The sequence below is a fragment of the Pseudochaenichthys georgianus genome, chromosome 13, assembly GCF_902827115.2.
Source record: "Pseudochaenichthys georgianus chromosome 13, fPseGeo1.2, whole genome shotgun sequence".
NCBI classification, from domain to species: domain Eukaryota; kingdom Metazoa; phylum Chordata; class Actinopteri; order Perciformes; family Channichthyidae; genus Pseudochaenichthys; species Pseudochaenichthys georgianus.
Window position 1 is genome coordinate 17,984,194 of NC_047515.1, and position 25,407 is coordinate 18,009,600.

The following is a 25,407-nucleotide window of genomic DNA, read 5'->3' on the forward strand; positions in this document are numbered from 1 at the left end:
GATTAAATCCTGGCAACGCACTGAGTGATGATTAACTTATTCTCTCTCCTCTCTGTGCCCTTCCATCCCGCTTCTTGCATCTCTGTCAGGCAATCAATAAGCTATTATAGCTCCAAACAGTGGGGGAAATTAACTTATGGCTCCACCTGCAGAGTCGGCACTCTCCACTAATCCCAATGGCAGGGGAAAATGAGACTGAACGCAAAGGCCAGGTCCCGAGATCATCTGCAACCACACCATGATTGTCATCATGATGCTCACAGAGAAAGTAAAAAAGGTTTTAAGGTCCAAACATGGCACTTTTGCATTGCATTATAAGGTCGTCAGAAAGCAAGAAGAGTAGAGTTACACTTTAATACAAGTACAAGAAAAGGGATACAGGTTACATATGTGTTGAAAACTGGCAGAGGTGAGTGCCAAATCCTCAGCTATTTCTAGGGAAGTGAAGAACTCTGGGACAAGCTATATCCCCTGGTCACTGAGGGGCTTTCTGTCCCATCCATCAGATGGGAGCCAATCGGCTAAACGGAGCAGAGGCACCACTGACAGATTAGAATCTGATACTAGTGCAAGGCGGAGAAAGAGAGAGAATAGAAATGTCACCCCCAAGCCTAACAGCAGTACTATGGTCATACAATACCCGTCCTCACTGAGTCACATGTCAGCTATTTCAAACTTACCCACAGCAACTGACTTTGAATTTTGAAAGGATCCTCTCCACTTTTCTCCTTTTACACATGACGTCCCCATGTCTGCCTTTTATCCAACTCTTTGCGGTATATAGTTACATGGAGATCCTTTTGTGTCCTTGCCACACCCTGTTCAGAAAGGTCACGCAGGCACAAAGAAGAGGTGAGGGTGTATCTGTTCTATTCATCGTGTAGTCAAGCTGCTCTTCTCTTTATGGTCCTAATTACGATATTATATATGTTTAAATACACTCCATTGAGGAGGATGTTGTTAAGCCTAGAGTGCGTAAACAATAGTCTGTAAAGCTAATACTACGAGACAGATGTTACAACAACTGAAACTGAATATTGCAGATATGAACTGCATACTCTCAATTATGTTCAGCTTGTTGCTTTCACTGTTCATCCATTTCTTTGTATGTCTTTTGTCATTAGTACATTATTACCATGGTAGTGGAGTCAATCCCTCCATTTGTAATGTGAGACAAGTATGCTGAGTGTCTGAGGCTTATACATGAACTGCTATCATTACAGAGAGGTCAGGATAACAGAAAGCTTGCATGAGAAGTACACAGTGATAATGAGCAACAACTCTCACCGACCCTATTTCAGGACACACTCATGTATCTGTGACACGACAAGGAGAAACTCATTTTCTCCCAATTGTTGCCTTAATGATCATATTAGCTACCACGGCAACCAAAGACAATTAGATGAAAATTGAATGCCATTATGTATCCCCTGTTTGCGTTTGTCATCGACTGATGGCAGGGCCTGCTGACTGTCGACAGTCAGCAGCATATAGACTGCATTTCATTTGTGGTCCGACAGCACCGATCATTATCACTGTTTAGCTCTTCTACATCACCAGCTATTTCTCCTTGTCTTACTCCAGGCTCAGCAACATGCAACTATAATAAAATGTCAGATGCCCCCCCCCCCCTTTTCCAGTGCCTTCTTCTTTGCAAAGGCCTCGGACATAAAGTATCTCTTCACTTCAATCTTTGTCTTTTCACAGGACACAGAGTGAGGGAAAGCAATACAGGAGAGGGAGAAATAGAAAGGAGAGGAAAACACGAGATAGCATGTTGGAAAGGGAAGACATATCAGATAAAGGCTGATACAGCACAAGGGGGCACAGCCACTGTGTCCTGTCTTATCAGTTCATTGAACCTGAGCCGAATCAGCCTCAGTCCTATCGCTATGGGTGAGCAACTAAAACCTTTCCTCTCCACGCCTCCACAAACCATATCATTTTAGAATGTACAGATGCCATTGGTATTAGGGATAGAGGAGCATTACATCCTTTCACAGTTCATTGTCAATAATATATCCAGAACCGACAATGTTATTGCATTATATTCACATACTATGTTGCTCTCTTTGCTAAGAAATTAACACGACTGCTCTTGTTTCATTTCGCGAAAGCAGCTGACACTCTGTATTCTGGAGCATGCTTGTCAAGTACGTGTCTGACATTTCACTGTTCTTGTTTTGTACCCATTCTATATTTCAACCGAGCGTTCACAGTAAGGTGTCTGCACTCCGTTGAGAGTCGCTGAAAAACTATCAATGGGTGGCGAATTGGTGAGGTGTCTCCTGGGAGTAAACAGTGAAAACATGGGGGGAAGGAAAAATAGGCTGGGTGTGCCCCTTCAGCATATTTTTCTAACTTTGCTGAAATGTTGTCTACAAATCCCTGAAGTTCCAGTCTCCAAACCCCTAATCCTCCCTTGCTCCATCGCCTTGGATCGACGAGTGAGGGCTTAACCTTGGTTTAATGTCCGCAGAGCAGAACACCTCGTCATATGACCGGACACCAGAATTCAAGCGTGCACGCACACACTTCACCTACACATAAACACACACATACGCACAGACTCTCTGGCCACAAGAGAGGCTCAGACAAAGAGGAGATTACACCTCACAACAAGAGGAATACCCAGGTCTCTGCAGAAGAAGCGGAGATTAGAGTCAGCAGCATACATTCATCTGGTTTTCACAAGCACTGACACACAGCTCATCACCAGGAACATTTATCACGTATGGAGCAGAACCAAAGACACACCTCAGACTAATATGGAAACATGTTGATAAAAGGTGTACTAAAAACATGCACACACACAATGTTGTTTTAAGAGGGGAGGAAGTGAAGGCACTCTGCTATCAGTGGTCCTCCTGAGTGGAAGTATAGGACCACTGGACTATCTTATCTGCTCTAGACTAGCACTTCATAATGTTAATATCATACTTCACTATCCTGGGAGCCTGCACCATCCTACAACCCATGATCCTGTTCTGAGCTATGGCAAGTATTACATAGAGATGAATAAGCAGTCACTGTGGCGACCAAAAGAAACGCTCTGACGATCAAGAGTTTAGGAAAGGCCCTCGGTAAGACCTTTCCCGAGATATCTGGGCAATGTCAGTTTGTGTAAATTGATGGACTGTTACAACCTCCACAGAAACAGAGGAAAGTGCTTAAAGTGGAACACATACGTCTGGATTCCCTTACTTGTTAACATTAACTACATGAATGCACAGAGGAAATCCAAAAAGTCAAAAACGGAAAGGAAAGTCAGTGTGAAACCGTGCTGTTTGGCACATCAATCGTATTTCATTCTGTATCTTGACATACTGTAGATCAAACAGACACATATCTATAACACTAAATGGACCAACCCAAGCCATAAAGAAACATTTGATGTCACCAGTAAAAAGTACCGCTTTCATCAAGGCTCTGCATTTATAGGTTTATGGTGCAATTTCCTAAATCCCACTCGTGACAGTCTGATAATGCAAATGATAAGAGCAGAGACAGGGTGACCGGAAATCATGTGATATTATATCTTGCTTGGTTCCTTTTCCTAGTCTCAAAATCTCAAACTGTGCTGAATGATGTGTTCATGCTGTGTTTTCTCTAAGACACACAGACAGGAGGGATGAAAGGGGCTCTGGTGGACTGTTGGACGCCATGGCTCTCTCGTCTTCCTCGGCACAGTAGGCTGTCAGAGACGGGTGAAGCATGGAGTGATTGATGGGACTTTGGGCAGGCTCCTTTACCCATGTCTGTACACCTGCCCCTTTAGCTCATGTACAGACGCCTTCACATTACACTGCGAGACATTGTTCACTAAACCAGTGTAGACACACTGGCAGATTGTTATGTCTTCTTGTGGAACCTACTGCTGCAGGTCTCCCTTGAAAAAGAGATCATTGATCTCAATGGGATTTTACCTGGTAAATAAAGGTTTTGAATTGAATTGAAAAAGATTGATGGAATCAAACACATACACACACCTCAAATTCCCCCCAAACTCAGCAAATGTTGCCTCACCACCCACACTTGTTTTATCGCATGCTTCATTCTGATATAAACCAATCCATTCATAACACAATTTCTTACTCTGTAGGATGTGTGCTCTGTATAGGCGTGGTGCCAGTAGTTGCTGTGCAACAACACAAAGCAGCTAAAACCCAGTAAAAAGCTGTTCTGTTCTGGCTCTTATCCGCTGCTACACTGCACTCTTTCCCGTGGTGAACATTTTGAGCTCTTGGCCTCGCATCTAGCCAGCAGTATTAGTTTGGTAGGGGAGGGCTGTGTGTGGGCGGGCTTTATGCTTGTTTCTTGCTCAAACTGTGCTCTAAAAATCCCCAAATCAGTGTGACATTTGATATATTTGACATGACTGAAAGAGACATGAGCATTTTTTCTTTTAGTGTTGGGTGAATCATGTTGGCCACTATCTGCCAGTACTGTATGTGTCTCACACATTTAAAAATGGTCAAAGTGTTAACATCCAGGTTACTAGCAAGCACAGCACACTTTCAGAGGGTCCACACACTTTTCTTATGCCAGTTTGTGTGCAGAACATGGCATTTAGGTGGCAACCAAACACAGCGAATCATGCAGGTCTAATTACATGGATTGCATTGATTTATGCAAACACCCTGAAGTGCTAAATTGGCTAGGTTCAACAGACCACACGCAACATGCATGATACAAATGTCTCTCTGCATATATGGATTAATAGAAGACTAATTGAAATGCGTGTGTGGAACATATCTTCCCTGCAGAGGTTTCACAAAGACTGAGCTGACAGTTATGTGCTGGAGGGGGGCAGTGCACTTAAACAGTAGCCAGTTGTTTCCCATGTACTGACATTCTAGATTAAAAGCATTAAACTGAAATAGCCGATAGCATCTGTACACACACAACAACTCTTCAGAGCAAGATAAACTTAAAATAAGCCATCATTTATTAAATGAAAGTACAGGGATTTGTCTGAAAGCCAATTGCATGACTACAAAACTGTTTACACTCGTAAGAGTTTTCTAAGCAAGTCAGAGTTCAGCTTTGACATCCTCACACACACTCACACACACAGACTGTGGAAGGGGTCTGCATTCTAACATACAACAGATTGGAGAGGAGGCCAAGGAGGGTCTATGGTGTGAGCCCACGCCGCTGCTGCGTGTTGGCTCATGAAGCAGACCCTGGCTGTGCCGTTTGCACCAATTTGCTCTGAACCTCCCTGAGACAAATAACTGCCACAGAGCTGTAACACACTGCCTCCAGTCCCCTGGCAGCTCGCCAACACACTGACTGCTGCTTCTGGTGGGGCTGTCCACCGTTTTTTATTCTGTTCTTGCTCTCTGCTTCTATGTCTCTACCTCACTCAATTTATTTGACTCTTCACCTCAGTCTCGTTTAAAGTTTTACATTATTTATTATTTGCTAAATAAGAAGGTTACAGGAGTAAACATGGTATCCAAGAGTAGAGCTGATGCACGTTATCGCCACTCTTGCAATAAGCTAATGAAAGGCAAACACTATTGTAAACAACAACTGTGGCAAGGGGAAGTGAGGAGAGCTGTTTCAGTCATGGGGTTGGTTTGTTTCAGTGGGTAGCAGCGGGGAAATAAAACAGAGTAGAAAGCATAAATGGGTGAGGGCAGAGGAAATATACATATTAGAGTAAACTCAGATCTGTAAAGAGAAGGGTTGGGAGGTTGGGGGTGCTGAAGAACAAAACACGAAGACCCTCAGTCTTTGAGATCCGACAGATGTAGTAAAAGGGATTTTCTGTGAGAAAGACAAAAAGGTCTTCATATTCGTGGGTGGTGGCCATGCTGCCTTTAGACGGGAGCATGCTAGCCAACTGTCCTCCGCTCTGTAGATGACCCTTAAGCATGGCCCCCAATCTGTCACAATGAACTCTGCCTGCTTCAACATATCCAATGCCCCGACCTTCTCCCACAAAGATTCGGCAAAGCCAGCTGGCTGCACATGGTGACAGAGATTTCACAGAAGCATCAAGATCAGTTAGACACTCAGATAAACTTGGTGGACTAGAGTTATATGCAATGTGCCAAATTCAAGTAAACACCCCTTCGCTTCTGTTGTTATGGGCTGTAAAAAGTCAACTTTGCCTCTGGAGAGAGGAGTCTGTGTGTGGATATAAGGCCTACAGCCAACCCTGTGCGGTCAGCACTGTGCAGTCAGCCAGGCCACCAGACAGCGGGCCCTGAGGTTATCGCCTGCTCAAGTGGAGCAGTGTGCCGTCCATTACCTCCCTTTACTATCTCCGCATCCAGGGAAGGGGAAACAAGCTATTCATAGAGCCTCTCAGGGGCTCTTACACTGCGCTGGGTAAATGACTGCGACACGTCACAGAGATTACAGTATAACACACATTTTGTGGCTATATCTTTATTGGTAATTGCTTAATTGGAGCGAGCACATTCTCTAATACTTTAGAATTCTCTTACCGATGTATTCAGCTTTTGGTGAAAGCATGAATGAAATCTAAAGATAAATAGGTTATGGAAACATAATTGATGACCTATTACTTTTAGGTGGCATTTCCATGTGGCCTTACTCGTAATTATTTATCAACTGGCAGTCATTGAGCATAGAGGAAGTATATTTTGTTATGTTGACATCTCTATAATACAAAGCAAACAATCACATAATAGGGAAGGAATCCTATCTTAAGACTGTTTGAATACACAAGGCAAACAGGATTCGTGGTGAGTGCATTAGCCCCGGCTTTGGGTTAAGAGGCTCAGATAGAGAGATTGTGGGCTGTACTGTACATGTGGTTAATGATAAACCAAATAAACTGGGTTAGCTCTCCTAGCCTGGCAAAACAGGACTTGATGAAACTTGGATTATGTTAACAATCGAGTAGGGGAAACTGTAAAAGCCAGGGTCTTAGAATAACATCTCCAAAATGTTGTGTTTTAAGCGTTTAAAGTGAAAACGTTAGAGGGGGAGAGCTAGTCAAAGTAAACACAATTAAAACCACCACTTCCTTCTTTGGAGTTTCATTGGAAATTAAAAGCCTGGTTGTTCCATCAACACAGTCTTCATCTGGGTAAAACAGCCCCTCTACACTGTTCAATGAATAACAGTTAAGGTATGACAAGCATCTTTAATGGCAGTAAAACATTCAAAATGCTCTAAAACGTTATAATACACTCTTAAGAGCCAGATGTATTGCTTGTAGTTTCTTTTCTCTGGAGTTTTAATGAAGCCTTGTGAGTGTTTCTGGGCTTTTTCATTTTATACTGCCTTTTTTCTTAGGCAAGGTTCCTTCCAGGTTGCTCCGACAACATAATTATATGTAGTTAGGCATGAGCTGCATAGAGGGGAGTCAGAGACACCAACTAAGCGAGAAGGATAGAGAGGGCTGGAGCACAGTAGCTTGTCATTATGGGTGTTTTTGAACCTTATACAAAATAAGCAGCCCAAACTTGAGATTGAGCCAATGGTACTTTGTACTCTGGTCGTCGTCCTGCCAAGTGTCTTGTTTTTCTACTTGGAAAACCCACCTCTAAAATAAACACCATCTACTTCTGGGGAAATATTTGTAGCTTTCTGACCTGTGGAAACTTATGTTGTGCCAGAGACGTGAGTTCCCTTGAGGCTTTCTTATTTCCATATTTGATTTGATTTGTTATTAATTTGCCTCTAAATAAGTTAGGATGATTACATTTAAATTGTGCAGAATAATTTGTTGTGCACAAGCTTGGCAGGTATTACATATTGCAGAATATATGAGGACAAGACACCATCTGGACCACCACTCACCCAGTGCAATATCAAGTAGCCTCTAAAGCAGGGGTGTCAAACTCAATTTCATCGCGGGCCACATTCGCATAAAGGTTGCACTCAAAGGGCCGGTTGTAACTATATAAATATATAATATATATATAAAATAATGTATTATATTACATTATTGACTCTGAATTGGATTATTATCAGATAGGATAATAACTTAGTAATTAACTACGTCTGAAAGCAGAAGTCCAGGGCAAATAATTGCAAGTCTCTTCAGTGCGCATGTCACAAAACGAGATGCATTGTGGGACATGTAGTTTATGGGCATATTATATTATAAACGTATTATATTATTTGCAAGCTCTTGCGGGCCACATAAAATGAAGTCGCGGGCCGGATTTGGCCCCCGGGCCTTGAGTTTGAGACCCCTGCTCTAAAGGTATCTTATGCATTTTATTAAAATATCACAAATCAGCCTTAATAGCAGGGCAGCTTTGTCACATCTGTACCCTCAAGAGATCCCTCTAATACAGCTTAAATACGAGAAAGAAAGCCTAACTCTGTCTGACCAACACCTCATTCCCAAGACCATTAGCCTCAAATAGCAAGGAGTCCCTGCCAAGCGAGGCAACCTCCCATACTCCATGTTCAAAAACATGTACACATTTAAACACACACAAACAGACACACACACACACACACACACACACAAACAAACACACACACATACACAAACACACATACTTCTTTCTTCCTCCATCTTGATTAGATTACAGTGAGCGGGTTGGTGACAGCCTCTGGGCATGCTAAAAGAGTGGTTGATATCTGAGCTCTCCTCCTCATCCTTCACTCTCAGCAAGTCAAGAGAGCACAGAGATACTCTATCTGAAGAGCTGACCTCACCAACGAAAGCAGCCTTTCAAGAATCATGGGAACAAATTTGTCAACACAGGTGTTTTTCTCTCTCACTACATTGCATACCCACGGCCTGTCAAATATACTCATTAATACAGTATGTCTCCAAGCCTGCTTGTTGACCCTAAAGATGCTTAAATCCCCTTTGCATCAACACTAGCCCGTTGTTGCGTGAGCGTGGCAGGCTATAAAGGGAACCTCTGATACTTCAATGAAATGATTGGGAAAGCTCTTCATTAAAAGATAACTTAACACAGATGAAAGATTGCATTCCTTCTGATATAAAACCTCATATCTATCTCTCTGACAAAAAGCAGAATCAGGGCCAAACCAAAAGGGCTTTGTTCCCATTGTAGCTCTTGACCACCTACAGAGGGACCTTTAGAGAAGCACTCACCCTGGAATGATCAGGCCATTTCTCCCCCAAGGCTCAGCGGGCCTACAGAGACCGCTGGGCCAAACACATCCTGCCCATCTCCTAAGAGATTATCCAACTCAATGAACACATTGAGCACAGAAACACTGAAGGAAACTGGAGCCTGCTATTCAGCTGCATCTTGACCCAAACTCTTCCATTCACACCCACACTAGAGGCGAAGAAGAAACAAGAAGGCATGCTGCACTTACTGGCTACTTCCAGAGAGGCATTGTGGCTCGCTGCTTCTCCCAGGTAGTTGCGGGCAACACAGACATAAGAACCTTCATCCGGCTTGCTCCGTCGTCCGTGGACGATGCGTAGAAAAAAGAGGGAGCCACTGGGCAGCAGCATGCGCTGAGAGCGGGGATTGTCCCTGTCCGTTTCCACCCGCTCTCCATCCTTGTACCACTCCACTGTCGGGGTAGGCCGCCCCTCAGCTTTACAGTTGAGGGTGGCGGGCTCCCCTTTGGAGACAATCAGGTCAGAGGGGTGCTCCACAATCCGGGGTGGGGTGTCCTCTTGGCGGAGACGAGATCCTGAAAATAAATGAAAATAATTCAAGTTTACATCTTTCAGCATTTTAACCCGTGATTGTATTTTAAAGTCCTTATTTTGATAATAAAATGTGGCACACAGGGCAACCAGGCATGTTATCGTGGACTCAAACGCACATTATGAAAGACAGCTATACCTTCCTCTGGCTAATGTAATTAGCAGTGAAAGCCTCATTTGAATACCTTGCACATATGTATACATATTTGAACCCTACAAGATTAGTATTCCATTTAATTATCGAGAGTACAAACAAATGTAGGTTTATGTTCTAAGGTTTGACTGTGTACACCTATAGTGCCTCTCTGTTCTTCTGTTCAGCTCTGCAGACACCATTTGAAACTGTTTAACTTGTTGAGAAACTTACTATATAGACTCAATATTGATCGAAAAGTATGCTTCTTAGCTCCTTAACCAAATGCAGGAAATATAATTGGAAAGGAGTGGACCGTATTATTTCAGGTACAATAACAGGTACTGCAAATGCAAATAAAGAGCAAATTAACTACCAATTCGTGAGAGAAGTCACCCTTTAATTACACTTACAGCTCCTTTAGCAAACCCTAGCAATGCTCCAGCTATGTGACTCATTTATCAGATCAAAGAGCAAAAAGGGATAAATAGAAAGCAACAGTACACAAGAATATGACACACCTTTAAAGCAAAAGGAAATTAAAAGATAAAAAATAAGATATGGATGCAGTGTCTAACTTTGGGACAAAGAAGGAGTAGAGATTACATATTGAACAAAGACAGAGCTGCCAACAGCAATGCCAAGGGGGTTAACACCTCAGTGCTATCTCAGGTCATTACTGTTGCTCTCCGACCAGTCAGCTGTGGCTATCAAACCTGCTTTACATGCAAATTAGCTTCCTGTTGTTAATTCCTGAGGGGTGGGACTTGGTGGTTGTGTGCCTACACACAATAGTATGTGTATGTGTGTGTGAGGATGAGAGCAGGTTTTTTCCCCCCACTTGCCATATCTCCCAACAGAAGCCTTTGGAGCCCTTTCAGGAACCAATTAAAAAGAGTCTGGTCTAATTGGAGGCACAGGCCAGCAATTCATTTACCCAGCATCCCGTGAACTTGCCACAATGTCTCATCTCTGTGCCCTCCACCCCTCCCCCGTTACCCTATAAAAATGTGGTGCTGAGGGGGCATCTTCTTGTGGTCGCCATATATTTTACGTATAGTCAGCATAATCAGTGACAGCTCTGTGGAAAGATTAATCACGTTACGCATGTGTAATGTGGTCAATGACATATAATTAATCCAGTACCCCAATGAAGGACATCATGATTACAAGTCTTGTCAAGTTATTCCTAAACTATGACAGGGTGGACTTTTTTACACTTTTGTGTTTATATCCTTAACAAACAAAAAGAAAGTGCAATGGTTGTGAACGGCTGTAATTGTATATCCAATGAGCCACAAAATAAAAATATACCGTTTTTTTTTTTATCACACACAAATAAATGTTTTCAGCCAGCCTATAGTTGAAATTAATTAATTGATATTCTGCACTTGAGGTGAAATGGTGTTTACAATTTAATGGATGCAATACAACAAAACAGTATTCAAAATGAGCCATTCAAAACTACTGTATTTAGAGCGAATAGACTAAAGCCAATCAGTTGATGATTAATTGTTCAGTGGCCACACAAACAGTAAGCCTCACACAGAAATCAGTGTAATGCTGAATATCATTCTATAGCAACTCAAAGGATATGAAAAGGATGTCTTTGGAGAGTAAAACATAAAGACAGAAACAGATGGAGAAATAGAGCGAGAGAGTGTCATATCAAGCCTGGAGCAAGAATGAATAAGTCTGCTTTGTGACGTGGAGTAAAGTGTATACAAAATACATGTCTCTGCTTCCTGGTTACTGGAGCTGCCTGAACCACTACCAAGCTAATTAGCTCCATTTTGTAATCTACTCCCGTCAGAGGCTCTTGAACCTACAAATCGTATGTTAACGAGGCCAAGCCCTTTGGTCCGGGCAGCATAATAAAGAGAGCTGAACTAACACTACTCGCTATGCTAACTTTCACAGGCCCATTATCACCACAGTGACTGCACCACTACCATTGCCATTCAACACCAGAAAAGGCAGGCTTATGTTTTATTAAAGAGGACTTTGATGAGCTCCGCTGCTATCTGCTCTCCCCGTTCCCTTCCTGATTTAGATAGCGCCCCTCTAATTTAAAAATGGTCTGAAGTTTGGGATTTTATGGGAGAACCATTAACTATTTAGATGTGGCCCACTGTGCGGAGAGCTGTGCAGCAGGCAGTGCGGTGTTTGATCTGTGCCTGTTTACTGTAGATGATTACAGCAGATCTGCATTATTAACATGCAAAACAGAGCATTACATATAAAGTGTCCTGTTACAGGGAAGCTAAGTAGGTAAATATGCTGTAAATGCAGCAGTCCATATTGGACTCTAACAAGTGTGTGAGTGGGCGTGTATGTTTCCAGGGCGTTTGAGTGGGTGCGAGAATGTATCAGTTACACAATGCTATTATGCTTTCCATGTTCCTGATTGAATTCATTAAGTGTGTGTGTGTGTGTGTGTGTGTGTGTGCGCGTGCTTTGATGTGCTGATCCCCACAAACACTTTGAGTGACCCCAGTTCCTTCAGCTCCATTACCCCTCACCAGGGAAAAAGACACAGGCGGAATAAAGGATTACTCTGTCATAGCACAGAGACCCCCCCCCCTCTACAGGTGCATGATTTCAGAAGATGGCAGAGCAGCTAACTTCACTCTTCTGCTACAACACACTCTGAAGGCCAAATCTGAGGCAGAAACAAGAGAGGAGCAGAGTGCACACTTTACTGCTGAACCAAGATGTTCAGAGTCTATTTCTCGCTTGGCTTTGAGTCGTATAACCCTCCCGTTATTTCAAAGCGCTGCCCTTCCCTCTCCTCTGCTGCTTTCAACCACCCTCTCTCCTGCTATCTATCCCCCTCTCCCTCCCATTCTTTGCTTCCAGACAGAAAATGTGAGATGAGCTAATGCAATACACAGCTTCACCAAAGGGAAGCTGGGAGTTCTATTGCAGGGATCTGATCGATTGGTGCCCCAGGCAAGATTCTCCTTCTCCCTTAACCCTCTCACTTGCTGGAGCACTCTTTTTCTCTTCTCTCTCATTTATTCTCCATCTCACACACAGACACACACACACAGTTAAACTATGCTTGAGGGAGCCTTTGCTTCTGAGGAGGTGATTAAAAAAAACTACAATTCTCTGCTCTCAATGCTAAAAGCAATTCCAGTAATGAACAACAAACCATGCGAGCCCATCAGCAACAACGTGCACAGTGAATGGAATGCTCTCCCACCCCTATGTACAAACACCACAAGGGTCCAGACCCAGGCTGACCCATATTCTCAACAAGTATCTTTATGTATCCTAGGAGTCATGAAGACCTTGCGGGTATTTTCCCACTCGAAAATCCAGGCTTGTTCCCCACAATCCAATCACTGATATACAGGGCATGATCTTGGGATTTGCGGTGGTGCTCAAGAAGCCAAGGTCACTCGGCTGTCCATTCGATCACGAGGCATACATTGTATATTAACATTATGGCTACCAGCTTTATATGGATTAATCCGTGTCTTGGGGCTGAACTTGATTTTCACCCTGCAACATGAGCTAATGTGCCGTGAATCTATATTCCAAGAGATAAGCCTGCTTCCTCAATCTGACAATGAAAACAATATTCCTAAAAGATAGACTGACACTGATAGCTCATAATGTGATCCACTGAGCAGGACACTCATTATGTCCTGGACCTCCTTGTGGTTATCTATTGGATTTGGGAGTGCTGAAAGAAACTAAAATAGGGTATTTTACCAAGGATCCTTCATTTCAGATCCATATGTAGCTCCCTCACTGTCAGTCTTCATTGCGAGGATAGAATAATGGACAAATACTGCTAAAAAAAATGTCATTTTATTCAATGTATTATGCCTGTTTTTAGGGTGCTCTACAGGCCCTTTAGCACCCGTGCTATTGACACTGTAGCTACGACAAGCACTGCACCTTTGATATGCATAATTACATTATGCCACAGAGTTATTTATGGTAGAATTTCACTAAAAACATTTACTGTCTTACTAAATAGCCAAGATGTCAGCTACTAGAAAATGCAATAAATGATTGCCTTTGGTGCTACGAAGCTTACGTGTCTGGGAGGCAGCAATCGACCCAACTACTCTGACTGAAAGCAAAGATGATGACCCTGCAACTGCATCCTCGACTCTGAGCAGCCTCAGGACAGGAAACAACGAGACAGGGTCATCTCTGTCAGAGCCAGGGTCTTTCCTTAAAAACAGCACATATGCCCTTTGCAATTAAAAGCTCATGTAACACCACAGGCGACATCATGTGTTCTGCATTTTCCGTACTAATCACTCCCAGCGTAAAGACTGAGGGAAGCAGAGAGGCTGGCAAGAGAAGAAAACACACGAAAACAATCACCTAGCTCAAGTAATAAGTTCAGGTCCAGTGATTTCCCTCACTTAAAAAGCAAATGTGTTTCGGTTTCTCGCAGCTTTTTCTTGGCAGAGTGTAAGGAGGAGGAAAAGAGCCAGGTAATTGCCCTTTACCTCAGAAAACTCACACGGGGGAAGGACAGTAAGACTATCTTACTCTGCTGTCACTGAGGTCCCCTGGGGTTGGGAGACAGGATAATGTCTCTACTTCCTTGAATGATTAATCAAACTTCCCAATGCTGGGTCATTCAGTCTTTTCTCGCTACAGATCAAAGGATCCCAACCTATGTGATTATATAAGCAATATTGTGGTAAAGTTCATTTCCCCCATAAAGATGCCCAAGGTCGCAGAATCTCATAAAGACAGATTGTGAGGTGTTGCAGGAGCACGAGCCATATCATCACACCCCATATCAGATGTCCAGCTGAGCAATGGCAAAGATATGGAATATGGGTTTGTGATAAGAAAGGCCGAGCGCAGTAAGGCACTCCCTATCTACAGTCCCATTAATCTGTGATTAGGGGATTTAAGAGGGATTTATGGCAGAGATAAGAGCAGAGGGCGTGTCCCTTGGGCTAGCCAGGCGGACACTGAGCCACGCCTGTTTGGGACAGGGCCTGCCAATAAACGGTTGAAAGGAAAAGAAAAGGCACCCTTCTCTATTGAATTAGAGAAGATAACGGAGAGAGAGGGCAGAGATAAGAGGGGGAAACGGAGGGAGAGACGGAAGCATAGAAAAAAGGCAAGGTACCGTACTCCTGCTGCTCAGATGACAGGAAAGAGAAACCAAATCTTTTTACCGTTTCAACATCAGGATCCCACCCTGAAATTCTCCGCATGAATGACTTTGCCAGTTGCATCAGATCAGACCTGTTTTTAATGTTACACAAGGCTATCACTTACACTCCTAAGAGGCAGGATTAGAGTCCTGTGTGCGAGTGTGTATGGAGACCCGGAGGGAGGGTGATCGGGGGGATGATGGATATCTTTATGGCCTCTATCTTTCCTCATCTCTTTGTCTCCATTTACCAAACAGACCAGGGTATGGTTACCTCGATGATGCTACGGCAGCACTTGAGAATAGATATCACATTCTACAAAATAGTTGCACGGTCCAATCTTTTTATTTGTTTTAATCAAGGCAAAATAGTATCCCTACTTGAGTTCACACACACCACCACACCCAGGACTGCTTATCTGTATTTGCTGTTATAGGAAGTCCATACTTAAAAATGACTACAGTGCTTCTATTGATATTTGAGTGATTGCTGCACACTGTAATGCAAACATGAAATAAAGATCTATTGTTAGGGCCAAGACATTGAACAAGGTTGAGGACGTTATCAGAAAAATACAACAGTGCAAGGCACCCAACAATGGGATGTATTGAGTGTTTTTTTCAAACAGTAGGAATGTGAGATAAAAAGGTAAAGTTTGGTTATAAGTAGATCAATGCTCAAGTTTTTCAAGTTTTTAGTGGTAAGTGCACTGCCTTGCGGCCTGTAGCACCATCCTTGGTGCTGGACCTGTATTTTAGGAGAGGAGTGAGCAGAGGGTCGTGTTGTCGATTCTTGTTCAGTTTTCTGTGACAATCTTCCTCACCCTCTCAGACTTTGAGTTGCGCGCGCTGCTAAAGAGACGCGCTACCATGGAAACCAAACAATGGTGTAGCTGTATTAAAGTCCGAGTGGAAACAGTGGTTAGTAAATCTGATTGTGTCAGAAATCGGGAGAAATGCGGGAGAAATATGACCCCGGGAGGAAACCGGGAGAGGCCAATGAAATCGGGAGTCTCCCGCGAACATCGGGAGGGTTGGCAAGTATGGCCACGGGTTACCATCATAATCCTTCGGGCTGTGGTATAATCACTATTGCTCATCAGGCTGGGATCTAACAAAAGCACCCTACAGCACTAGCCCCCAAAACAAGCTATATCATCTGGGAAACTCATCCCTAATGCTCCCCTGGCAGGCCAGGCCGGGAGTGAGTCAACCCCAGCCGAGTGCTCCTTTGGGACACTGGGGTCCATCCTGCTCCGGGGCCCCTATTTGGAGCAGTGACAATAGGAGCAGTATTTCCACTTCTGCTCCAGGCTTTTCCCAAACAGACTTGACACATTTGAAAGACACCAGACATGATCACAAGCACCATAAAGGATTGCTGATGCTCATGAAACACCTCCTAAGTCAACCAGAGACAACAAGGACATCTTTGTTTCTTCTGTCTTCAGAAACTCATCTCTTTTTATGTAAGCGCATACATCAAATGTATGAATGGAGACTCAATATAGAAGGATGGTTAATACATACCAGGTGTCTCCTTACAATGTATGTATTCAAACAGATTTCACATACATTTCCAGCAACATAACTACTGTATAGGGAGCAACTGTAAAATGACAATACTGTACAATAAAGACATTTAAACAGAGACCCAGGGGACACAATTGTGGATGAGTTGTAGCTGTCAAAATCTCCGGAAGGTCAAGCGTTAGTATTTATTCCTGCAGGATGAACACCGTTCCTATGCTTTATTATATCCATTCTCTGAGACAAGCAGGACAACTGTGATGGAACATACTGGGATGCTTGTTAGGAGGCTGCCTGTCAAATTGGCGCTGGTGTCCATGCAAGCAAAGAGTATGTCCATAATATAGTATCTATCAATCTATTTTCAATCTTGTGGCGACTTTGAGCATTATCCTCAAGTTGACCATGCATTCATTTATAGCAATGACCAATAAAAAAAACAGGGCCTTCACTTCTCACGAAGGCTCTCCCACACCGATGTCAAGGATGTAATGTCTTCAGCAGAGCAGAGATCACGGAAAAGCGCTGCAATTAATTTGTACCAGGCTCTGCTAGGAAGATTTTTGTATGCGCCACAGTCAAGATTTGGAGCATGGGGGGGATTACAGAGAAGAAGCACGAGTGGGCAATTACTTCTTGTTTTTGTTTTCAAACATTGCCAGTTTTGAATGAGGTTTGACCAATGCGTTCTCAGTGATACATCAAAGCAGGCTGCAACAGCAGGATACGAGAGGCAGGGGTAATTGAATATACTGGTACATTTATTTCCCGACAGGGGACAGCAGGAGTGTCTCTGCCAACTTGATCTTCCATCAGCTGCTCAACTTTAAATCATCAAGAGATTAATACATTATATATCAGCAAAACAATTTGTTTAGTCTTAAAAAACTAATACATGATACAAATTGTGGATGGTTAGCATCATTTGAACACAAGTGGATGGGTATGGCTCTATTTCAGACTGTATATAATGCAATGCTGCAGAGGAATTTGCACATCACTGCAGGGTTAAACAAACCAGCGTTCTTAATTCAATTTAAATCCTGCTGTCTGCTCAGTTTCGGATCCATAGCAATACGGAGTGGTCTGCTCCTCTCTGTCACTCTGGACTCGCTGCAGTATTACGGCTCCTGTGCCCGGCCGTGACAGGACAGGGGTAGGGGACGGGCAGGTGGGCAGTGTAGAGGAAGAAGGACCAGCACACTCAGCTGGCACAGGCCAGCCACAGGGAGTACGGCATTTAGGCTCGGTGCCAAGACAAATAACAGCTCTGATGGGATGCCAAAGTGAATCAGGGCAGGCATGGCCAAAAAGCACCTAATGCTTTTTAAATGTTATTTAGTTGATGGCAGCGGCTGATACCAGTCTGCTATTGAGTCAGTGTTATGTTACAATCCCTGAGAGCAGAGCCGATGACCTTATGTTGGCTATTCTAAAAGTTTGGCCAACCACATTCTGAAGCAAATCTCGGACAGCTGGGTGTTGAAAAGGAATTTTAGTTATAGCATTCAGGCAAGGGTACAGAAGTGATGCCTGAGTTCAGAAAACTTGGCACATTTCCTTCTGGTGCCCTTTAGGTTAAAAGGGTAAGCACGGAACATATAACATTGTACTGTCAATGTGTGAAAGCTTGTGTATGTGCATGCATGTGTGTGCCTGGATCATACTACTGTAGCTGTGGATACAAGGTATTATTAAAGGGAAATGTGGCTCCCAGAGGCATAGCGTAGGTTAAGACTCAGTGGAGCCAGTTTCTCATATGGCAGGAGGATCCTAGAGAAACCAGCATGGGCCTGCTGAGTGGGGCATGGCCCGGTTCCAGTCAAATGGAACAGAAATCCCCCCAAACTGTTTTGAAAACCTGGCCTGGAAAAATGAGAGTGGGATGTAAGGCATGCCATGTGATGCACAGTAAATATTTGGTCAAAATTAATGAAGGGGCAAAGTCTGCCAAGAAGCCTTTTTCAAGACATCCACAGAGGGGAAGCTGTGCCCAGTCTGGCATTACAATCAAACTTCCTTCTGCAGACAACTGCTCACTGGCCTGTAGGCTTTCCAGCAGCCACTTACCCTTTCCTCGCTTCAAAACACATACCCACTTCCCAGGTACCCAATTTATTTATCAAATAATGTTTTCTTTTCATTAAATCATTTTTAAATGACTTGGTCATAATAGTATCCCAGTCCCTCGTGTCTGTCAGTTTTCTACCGTTGACAACCGGAGAAACTGTCTGTCGACGTCTGAATAACATTTCTAAGAAAGCCTGTTTTCCTCCAGTGTTAGACACGATGGGGGAGGGGAAATCAGACAGCTGTGATGACAAATGCAAGAAAGGAAATATCGCTATCACCAACAGCCATTCAAACTGTTTTGTAGGTGGAAATAACCACTGTGGGGGTATTTATTTTCCACTGACACCAGATTTCTGTCTTCTCCTTTAAAAAGTGATCAAACGTGAGGCAGCAAATAACAAAAATAAATAGAATACTATATGGTTTTAAATAGTTATGCTTTGTGGTCCATCAATAAGCATATATTATATATATATATATATATATATCATACCAAAAAGAGACAGGACAGGAGTGCACATTTAAGCCCTTGTATTCCAAGGATGTCAGAATACATTTTATGATGCAAATACAAAAAGCAAATGCAAAAAAGGAGGCATTAAATCAGCTCAATCAAAGTGAATGATTAAAGAATACGCTTTATATAATGTTTCTTTGGCTTCCCAGAAAAATGAGGCCAACTACACTTCAAGTTGTTGAAAGAATGGCCATGATTACCATTAAAGCACAGAGACAGAAGTGAATAGTGTGCTCTGATTAAAGGACATAATGCGATGGGATAAACACCGGCTGTCAAAGCTAAACGTCAGAAGAATCACAACAGTCAAGTAGGACAGCATTTATCACAGACTGCCTTCAGACATATTGCAACAATGTCTTCTGAGTCAAAGAGAGGTGAGATTTGGAGCCTAGTGCATGTAGGGAAATGGAGGTGGGGCTCTAATTCTAAAGAGCACTTTTAATAGTTTCACTTTTGAGCTTCCGATTAACACTTGGTGACAGACAAGCAGCAAATTCAAAAGCAATCTTGTTCTTAAAGCCTGAACAACCTGTCTCTCACCCGGTGACTACAATTGCTATTCAATTAGAGCTTTCACTGTATAGGCTAGGAGAGCGGATGTGGGAGGGAGAGAAAGTGACTGCATAAGAGGAAGGATTGTACAGTGGAAGAGGACTGAGACAGTGACAGGGAGGACTGATGGACAGCTCTGCTCGAAATTGAAAAGTAAGGTTTGAGCAGCTTATTTTCTTTATTCCCATGCTTTCAGCATATGTAAAAAGTATTGTTGCTATTTAAAGGGTTCAATAGTGGTGTTACTTTTTAGTAAGTAAGTGGCAACACACATAATATCTACAACCAAGGAAATAAAATGAAAAGGAATACGTTTGTTTGAGTTCATCAGATTTAAGGGAAATGTCACACATTTGCAGAAAGTGGTAAACCTGATAACAGATTACAGTTCATCTCTCAGCTCAGAGCGACTCTGTATTTACATGTTGGAAATGCACCCAGTCATTTGAATCCTCTTCACCATGGTTACAGCTGAATGATGGGAGCGGCTCCAAAAGCAGTCCTACAATAGTGAAATTCAAGGTCACCTTCTCATTAATTATATTTTCAAGCACTTCCTCTTAAATAGAGCGCAGCCCTACTTTTACTGTCTTTGTGTGACAGAATTAGCCCCCAGGAACATAAAGTTGCTGATGCAGCTCTAGATGACAAGAGTGGCTTTTAAACATGAATCTCCTGAAGCCTCACTTTCTCCATGTGGATTATAAGAAATAATAAACAGGAAATAATATTTGGGGAAGGGGAGCCTGGTCACCAGAGGGAATCTTAAATACGACAGAGCTAAGAGGGGGAGGAACCAAATACATTAATCAACTAATTAGCACTCTCTCTTTTAACTGCTAATTTAATCTATTCCTCTCAGCCTCTTTAATGGTATTTCCCCCTGTCAGTTATAACCAAAGAGAGGTTTAGCATTTCAAAAGTGTATCCAGGCCTTGCAATGCGAGGGTAATATAATGGTCACAGAGGCAGGGAGGAGGCCTGAGCACAGGGAGGGAGAAAGAAAAGAAGGATACTGGGGAGAGGCTGTCCTCAATGCCATCTCTGTCTCCCCAGTGGAGGAAAATGAAAGGGAGGGAGGTCGGAGCCTTTTTTAAATGCACAAGGCACAGCACCCCACTGTAGCATAGCTTCTCCACCACAGCCAACGCCAGCCCCAGGACAAGCCTTCTGGGAGTTCCTAAGCGTGCAACATTTAGATACATGAGGTTTGCCAAGCTACACCAAACCAAACCCTCATTGCCGCACTGAAGCTTTGTACCGGGATCACTTATTTACTCAGCACTTTTGCACATCAACCTCACCGCTCCCCAGATGTCCACCTTTAAAAGAAAAAACAACACCAGTGTCCTTGCCTCACAGTTTTCCACCACATCCACCCTAATCAGCACATTTGCTGCCATGAGGGACCACGGAGAATATGCAATGTGAGCACAGAGAGCCAGATTAAGAGTATTCCCAGAGCTGGTGTATCATGGTATGTTTGACTGCTCCGTCCTCCCCTTCGTCCTTCGTCCTCCGTCCTCCCCCCCACCACCCCCCTTCCACACCCTGGGGTTGCCTTTGTGTAGGCGCACCCCCCCCCCCCCCTTCCCTACGCTCCTCACACACCATCAGTCCCTCGTGAACCATTCTCTTCCCCTCCTCCATGCCTTACAATCGCCCTGTTAAGGCAACACAATGCAGCCTCCCCATCCCCACAGGCTTTCTGCTTTATTTAAGAAAGGCTCTGCACTGACCAGCCACATAAAAAAGGCAAGTCTTGAAAAAAAAGTGGGCCAAAACAAAAAAATGCGGGGGATGGGTAAGAGGATGAAGAGATTCCTTAAGCCCCCTTTCGTCACCCCACACACACACAAACACACTCCCCCCCTGTCCTTCTTTGCTTCTCACTCACATCTATATTAGTGGCGTCATTGGGGAAACTAATCCACGGTAAAGCTAGATTAAGTAAACATGCATATGTGATGTAGAATTGAATGACTATGAACATTATGTAATTTGCTTCAATGCTGCTGTGTCTGCAACTATCATATTTAGCATTTTTCATAACAGGAAGCAAAGCTGTGGGAATTCAAAGCGTGCTTTTGTGAACATGTCATTTATCACCTCCGGACTGACTGGCAACAGGGAATGTTTGTCCTCCATGTCAACTGTCAGAGCAAGATGCATTTACTATACCTACTGTTAATATCCAGGACACGCCTGCTGCGTTCTAGTATCAGCCGGCTCCAGACAAAAACGCTTAAATGAAGTTCCAGAGTGTTCTTAGTGTGGACAGCTTAATGCTGTCTGGCTATATGCAGAGCTTATAGTGAGAGACAATTTGACAGACAAAGTGAGACCTGCAAAATAAGTTGTAGTAACATTATGAGCAAGCAATGAGCATAACTCTACTCAGTTATTTATGTTTAGAATGCAGCATGATAAGACAAAGAGAAGAGGAGTTACAAATCAGCACAAACAAAGGGCATTGGGAGGTTTTGAAAAGTATCCAAATCTTCTGATTCTCTATGCAGGCATGCCTATCAGTCAAGATGCAGCCACGGCAAATTACAAGCTATTGACGTCAGATGGATTTGGTAATTAATCCAATTAAGCAGCGCTCATAGGTCATTAGGGGAAGAGCATTTGGGGGAAAGCAGATCATTAAGAGTCACCGCCTAATTATCTGCCCTAAAACAAACTGCTTTGAAATGCTTATCTCATCAGTCATTAATGACTTAGTCAAGGTTCTCATGAACAGGAAGAGGACACGGGCTGCCCTCCCACATTCCTCCATGTGGTTTCACTAAGCCAAAGTCTGCATAATCCTGGATTTTAGGGTGTAAAACCCAGCTTGATTTGGATTAGGATCAGATTAATGTGCATTAGTGGAAGTTGTAGAGTTATAGCCATATGAGCACTGTCACCTCACACAGGTGTGATATTTTGAAATGGGGGTAAGCAAGGCACCTACTGCCCTCCCACAACATGGGTTCAGAGGGGTAGTCTCTTGAAAACCACATGAGCTTGGGGCTATTTGGAATAACAGAACCTTATTTCACAAAACAGATACAATAATGGGGAACTGCAAGAGATCTTGAAGGCTGGCTGTGATGACTGTGTTTTCAGGCCATGAAAGGTAATTATAAAGAAGACAAGAGACAGAGATGGCTCTCACCTGTGGTCTCTGGTCATTAATTGGCCCTGAAACCTGCTGTGTCCTGTCATATCGCCATGATGTAAGAGGTGGAAGGGCTCCACAATTTATCAGCACACTTACAAGTCAATTTGTCAAACCTCAACTGCTATGTGCTGCCGGGTCCGGGCTGATTACCAGGGCACAGCTCCCACAGCCTTTATTTGTATCGGCACTGGGATAGACATACACAACGCTATGATTGCATATCACCTAAAGACTTTATAGCAGCATTGATCTACACTTTTTACCTTGAAATGATAAAATATAAATTGTTAACAGCCATCCTCTGCTTAAAAACCTGCAGTGTAATTTGGAGTGTGATAGCCTCTTGCCCTCATCTGAATGGTACCTCTGAGGTGAGTTTAAGATCTGACGAGCACTTGGGAAAGAGATAACAACCATTTAGTGTATAGCGGGGGACAGATCACCTGATAACAGGGCCAGACATGATAGATGGAGGTATCAATTTACAGCCTTCAGACAGAGCAAGGTGGCAATAAGCAAGTCAACACAAGTTTGACAAGGCCAAAGGTCAACTCATCTCTCTCCCTCTTTTTTACACATAAAGTTTTGCAATCAGAGCAGCAATGTGAACATAATCCTGATCATTTCCACATAGATTTGATTAAATACCATGAGTTTGCTTAAGAGATTTGATACCGTCCCTACACTGGAATGAAGAGTTAACCCTCCATTTAGCAGCAAATATGAAATATTTTCCAGGCAAGTGGTGTGTAATCCAATTTCCCTGACACTAGTGTCTAATCCACGACCAATCCTTTGAGTATCTGCTGTCCAGTCCATCTCTATTAGCGGGGCCTATTCTCACGCCTCTCCCCAGAAAACCTCCCCAGACATCCTCACAGCTAGACGTAATTGGAAACCCTGGTGTCTGACGCTCTTTCTCTCAGGACAGGACCATTAGCGGCTCAGCCCAGGCCCAGGATCCGTGGAGCAGATGGAGCAACCACCTAGCTCGAAACGCTCACCTCTAACCCTACTTCCTGTTTAGGTGCGACAGTGTTTCCTCAAGTGACTGGGGTGTCACAGGCGTTCCTTCAGTACATCACTGACTCTCAGAGAAAACAAAGACCCAATTCAGGAAACAAATCCGGAAGCATGAATCACATTTGAAAACAGATGCTGAATGTGATTGAAAACTGGACGAACAAGGCGAACTAAGACCTCACAGTTTGAGATCCTTAACATTTATATCAGTGAAGAAAGACATTTGGAAACAAACTAAGGTTTCAGGGTTGAACTTGAGCTAATGTGATTAGGCTTTTGTTTAGGTAATTATAAAGATGTGTTCGAGCTACTATGGACAATAGTTAAAGGCCTTGACATTGCTGCTATTACACTTGGTAAAGCTTTTCTGTTCTTTCCAAAGATTCACAGATTTATTAGAATCTTTTCTTTGTGCAAAATGCCCCACTCTCTGCCATTCAGTGTGCACTTTCCCTAATGTCTTATAATGGGGTGGAAGGCATTTGCTTCCACATAACTCAGAAGCAACTGACCTGGAAAACCCCAGCTATCATAGGAGCTCTATAAAGACTCCCATGTGATGGGTGAGGAGGAATAATGTGAAAGATAATAAGGAACATTACAAGCGGCACCAGACGACAAAGACAACTGAAACCAAGCTGTAGTATATTCATATAAGATGTATAAATGGAATAAATCTAAATTAAAACAAGTCAACAGTAAGTGAAAAAGGACACATGGAAAAATAAGTGCCCTTTCTTTTGAGATGCTTTTCCCTTTAAACACATATACCAAATGCTGCACTCAGCAATAACGGTCATGCATGGGCAGAATGGTGATATACATGGGAACATGGTCTCCACAGGGGCTCATGCTGTCTGTATGACCGATGATAGCTGCTCTCTGCACTGATCCCATGGCTCCAGCACTTTATGTGTGCTCAGCTCTTAAAAGTTGGACAACCCCTTTACCTTAACAGTTTTTTTCTTCGCAAAATGTAATTAGTGTGTATCAGAATGATGCCTTCCTTGATGATGCACAACTGAATGAACACAAGAGATGAGCCACATATACACATCAGACTAAGGCCTCAACACACTCACCGTTTGACAAAAGTCCAATGTTCAAAAGCATTTTCTCATGGTTGGGAAACTCATTGTTAACCTTTGCCCTGAATCAACAAATTCCAACAATAAAAAACGTATAATATATAGAGATTTTCCATATTTTTAGAACATTTTCAAAATTAACTGTTGTGTTGTGTATGCACTTGAATCGAATGTAGTGATTATATAAGGCATGTATTTTCACAAATAGTTTAAGAGATAACTGGATTTTTTATTTTACCTGACCTTCTGTATCAAAATGAAACTGTTGTAAAATCAGAATAAAAGGCTGGAGTAATGAGAGTGTTTATAGTTGATGATCACTAACTTACCTGAGCACACATGGACAATTCCTAACAGAAATACAAATCCAATGGAAGTTGGAGACATAATTCAACGCCTCTCTTGTGAGAAATCTTCTTGTGTAATCCAAATTATTCAAAAAGCAATTTAAGCATACGCTCCTTCATGTCAAACTGCAAAACAAGGTTTGTGAATCCAGAGTTTAAAAAAAGTAACTCCCAAATAAAATGTGTGAG

General features: G+C 43.0%; 1 protein-coding gene across 1 annotated transcript in view; it reads right to left on the reverse strand.

Annotated features, from left to right (window-relative positions):
- Window positions 1-25,407, reverse strand: part of LOC117457277 (roundabout homolog 1-like) — a 264,825-nt gene that overhangs the window by 109,697 nt on the left and 129,721 nt on the right. Inside the window, 1 exon segment of the mRNA XM_071205123.1 lies at window positions 9,298-9,624. Coding sequence (XP_071061224.1) covers window positions 9,298-9,624 — 327 coding nt within the window.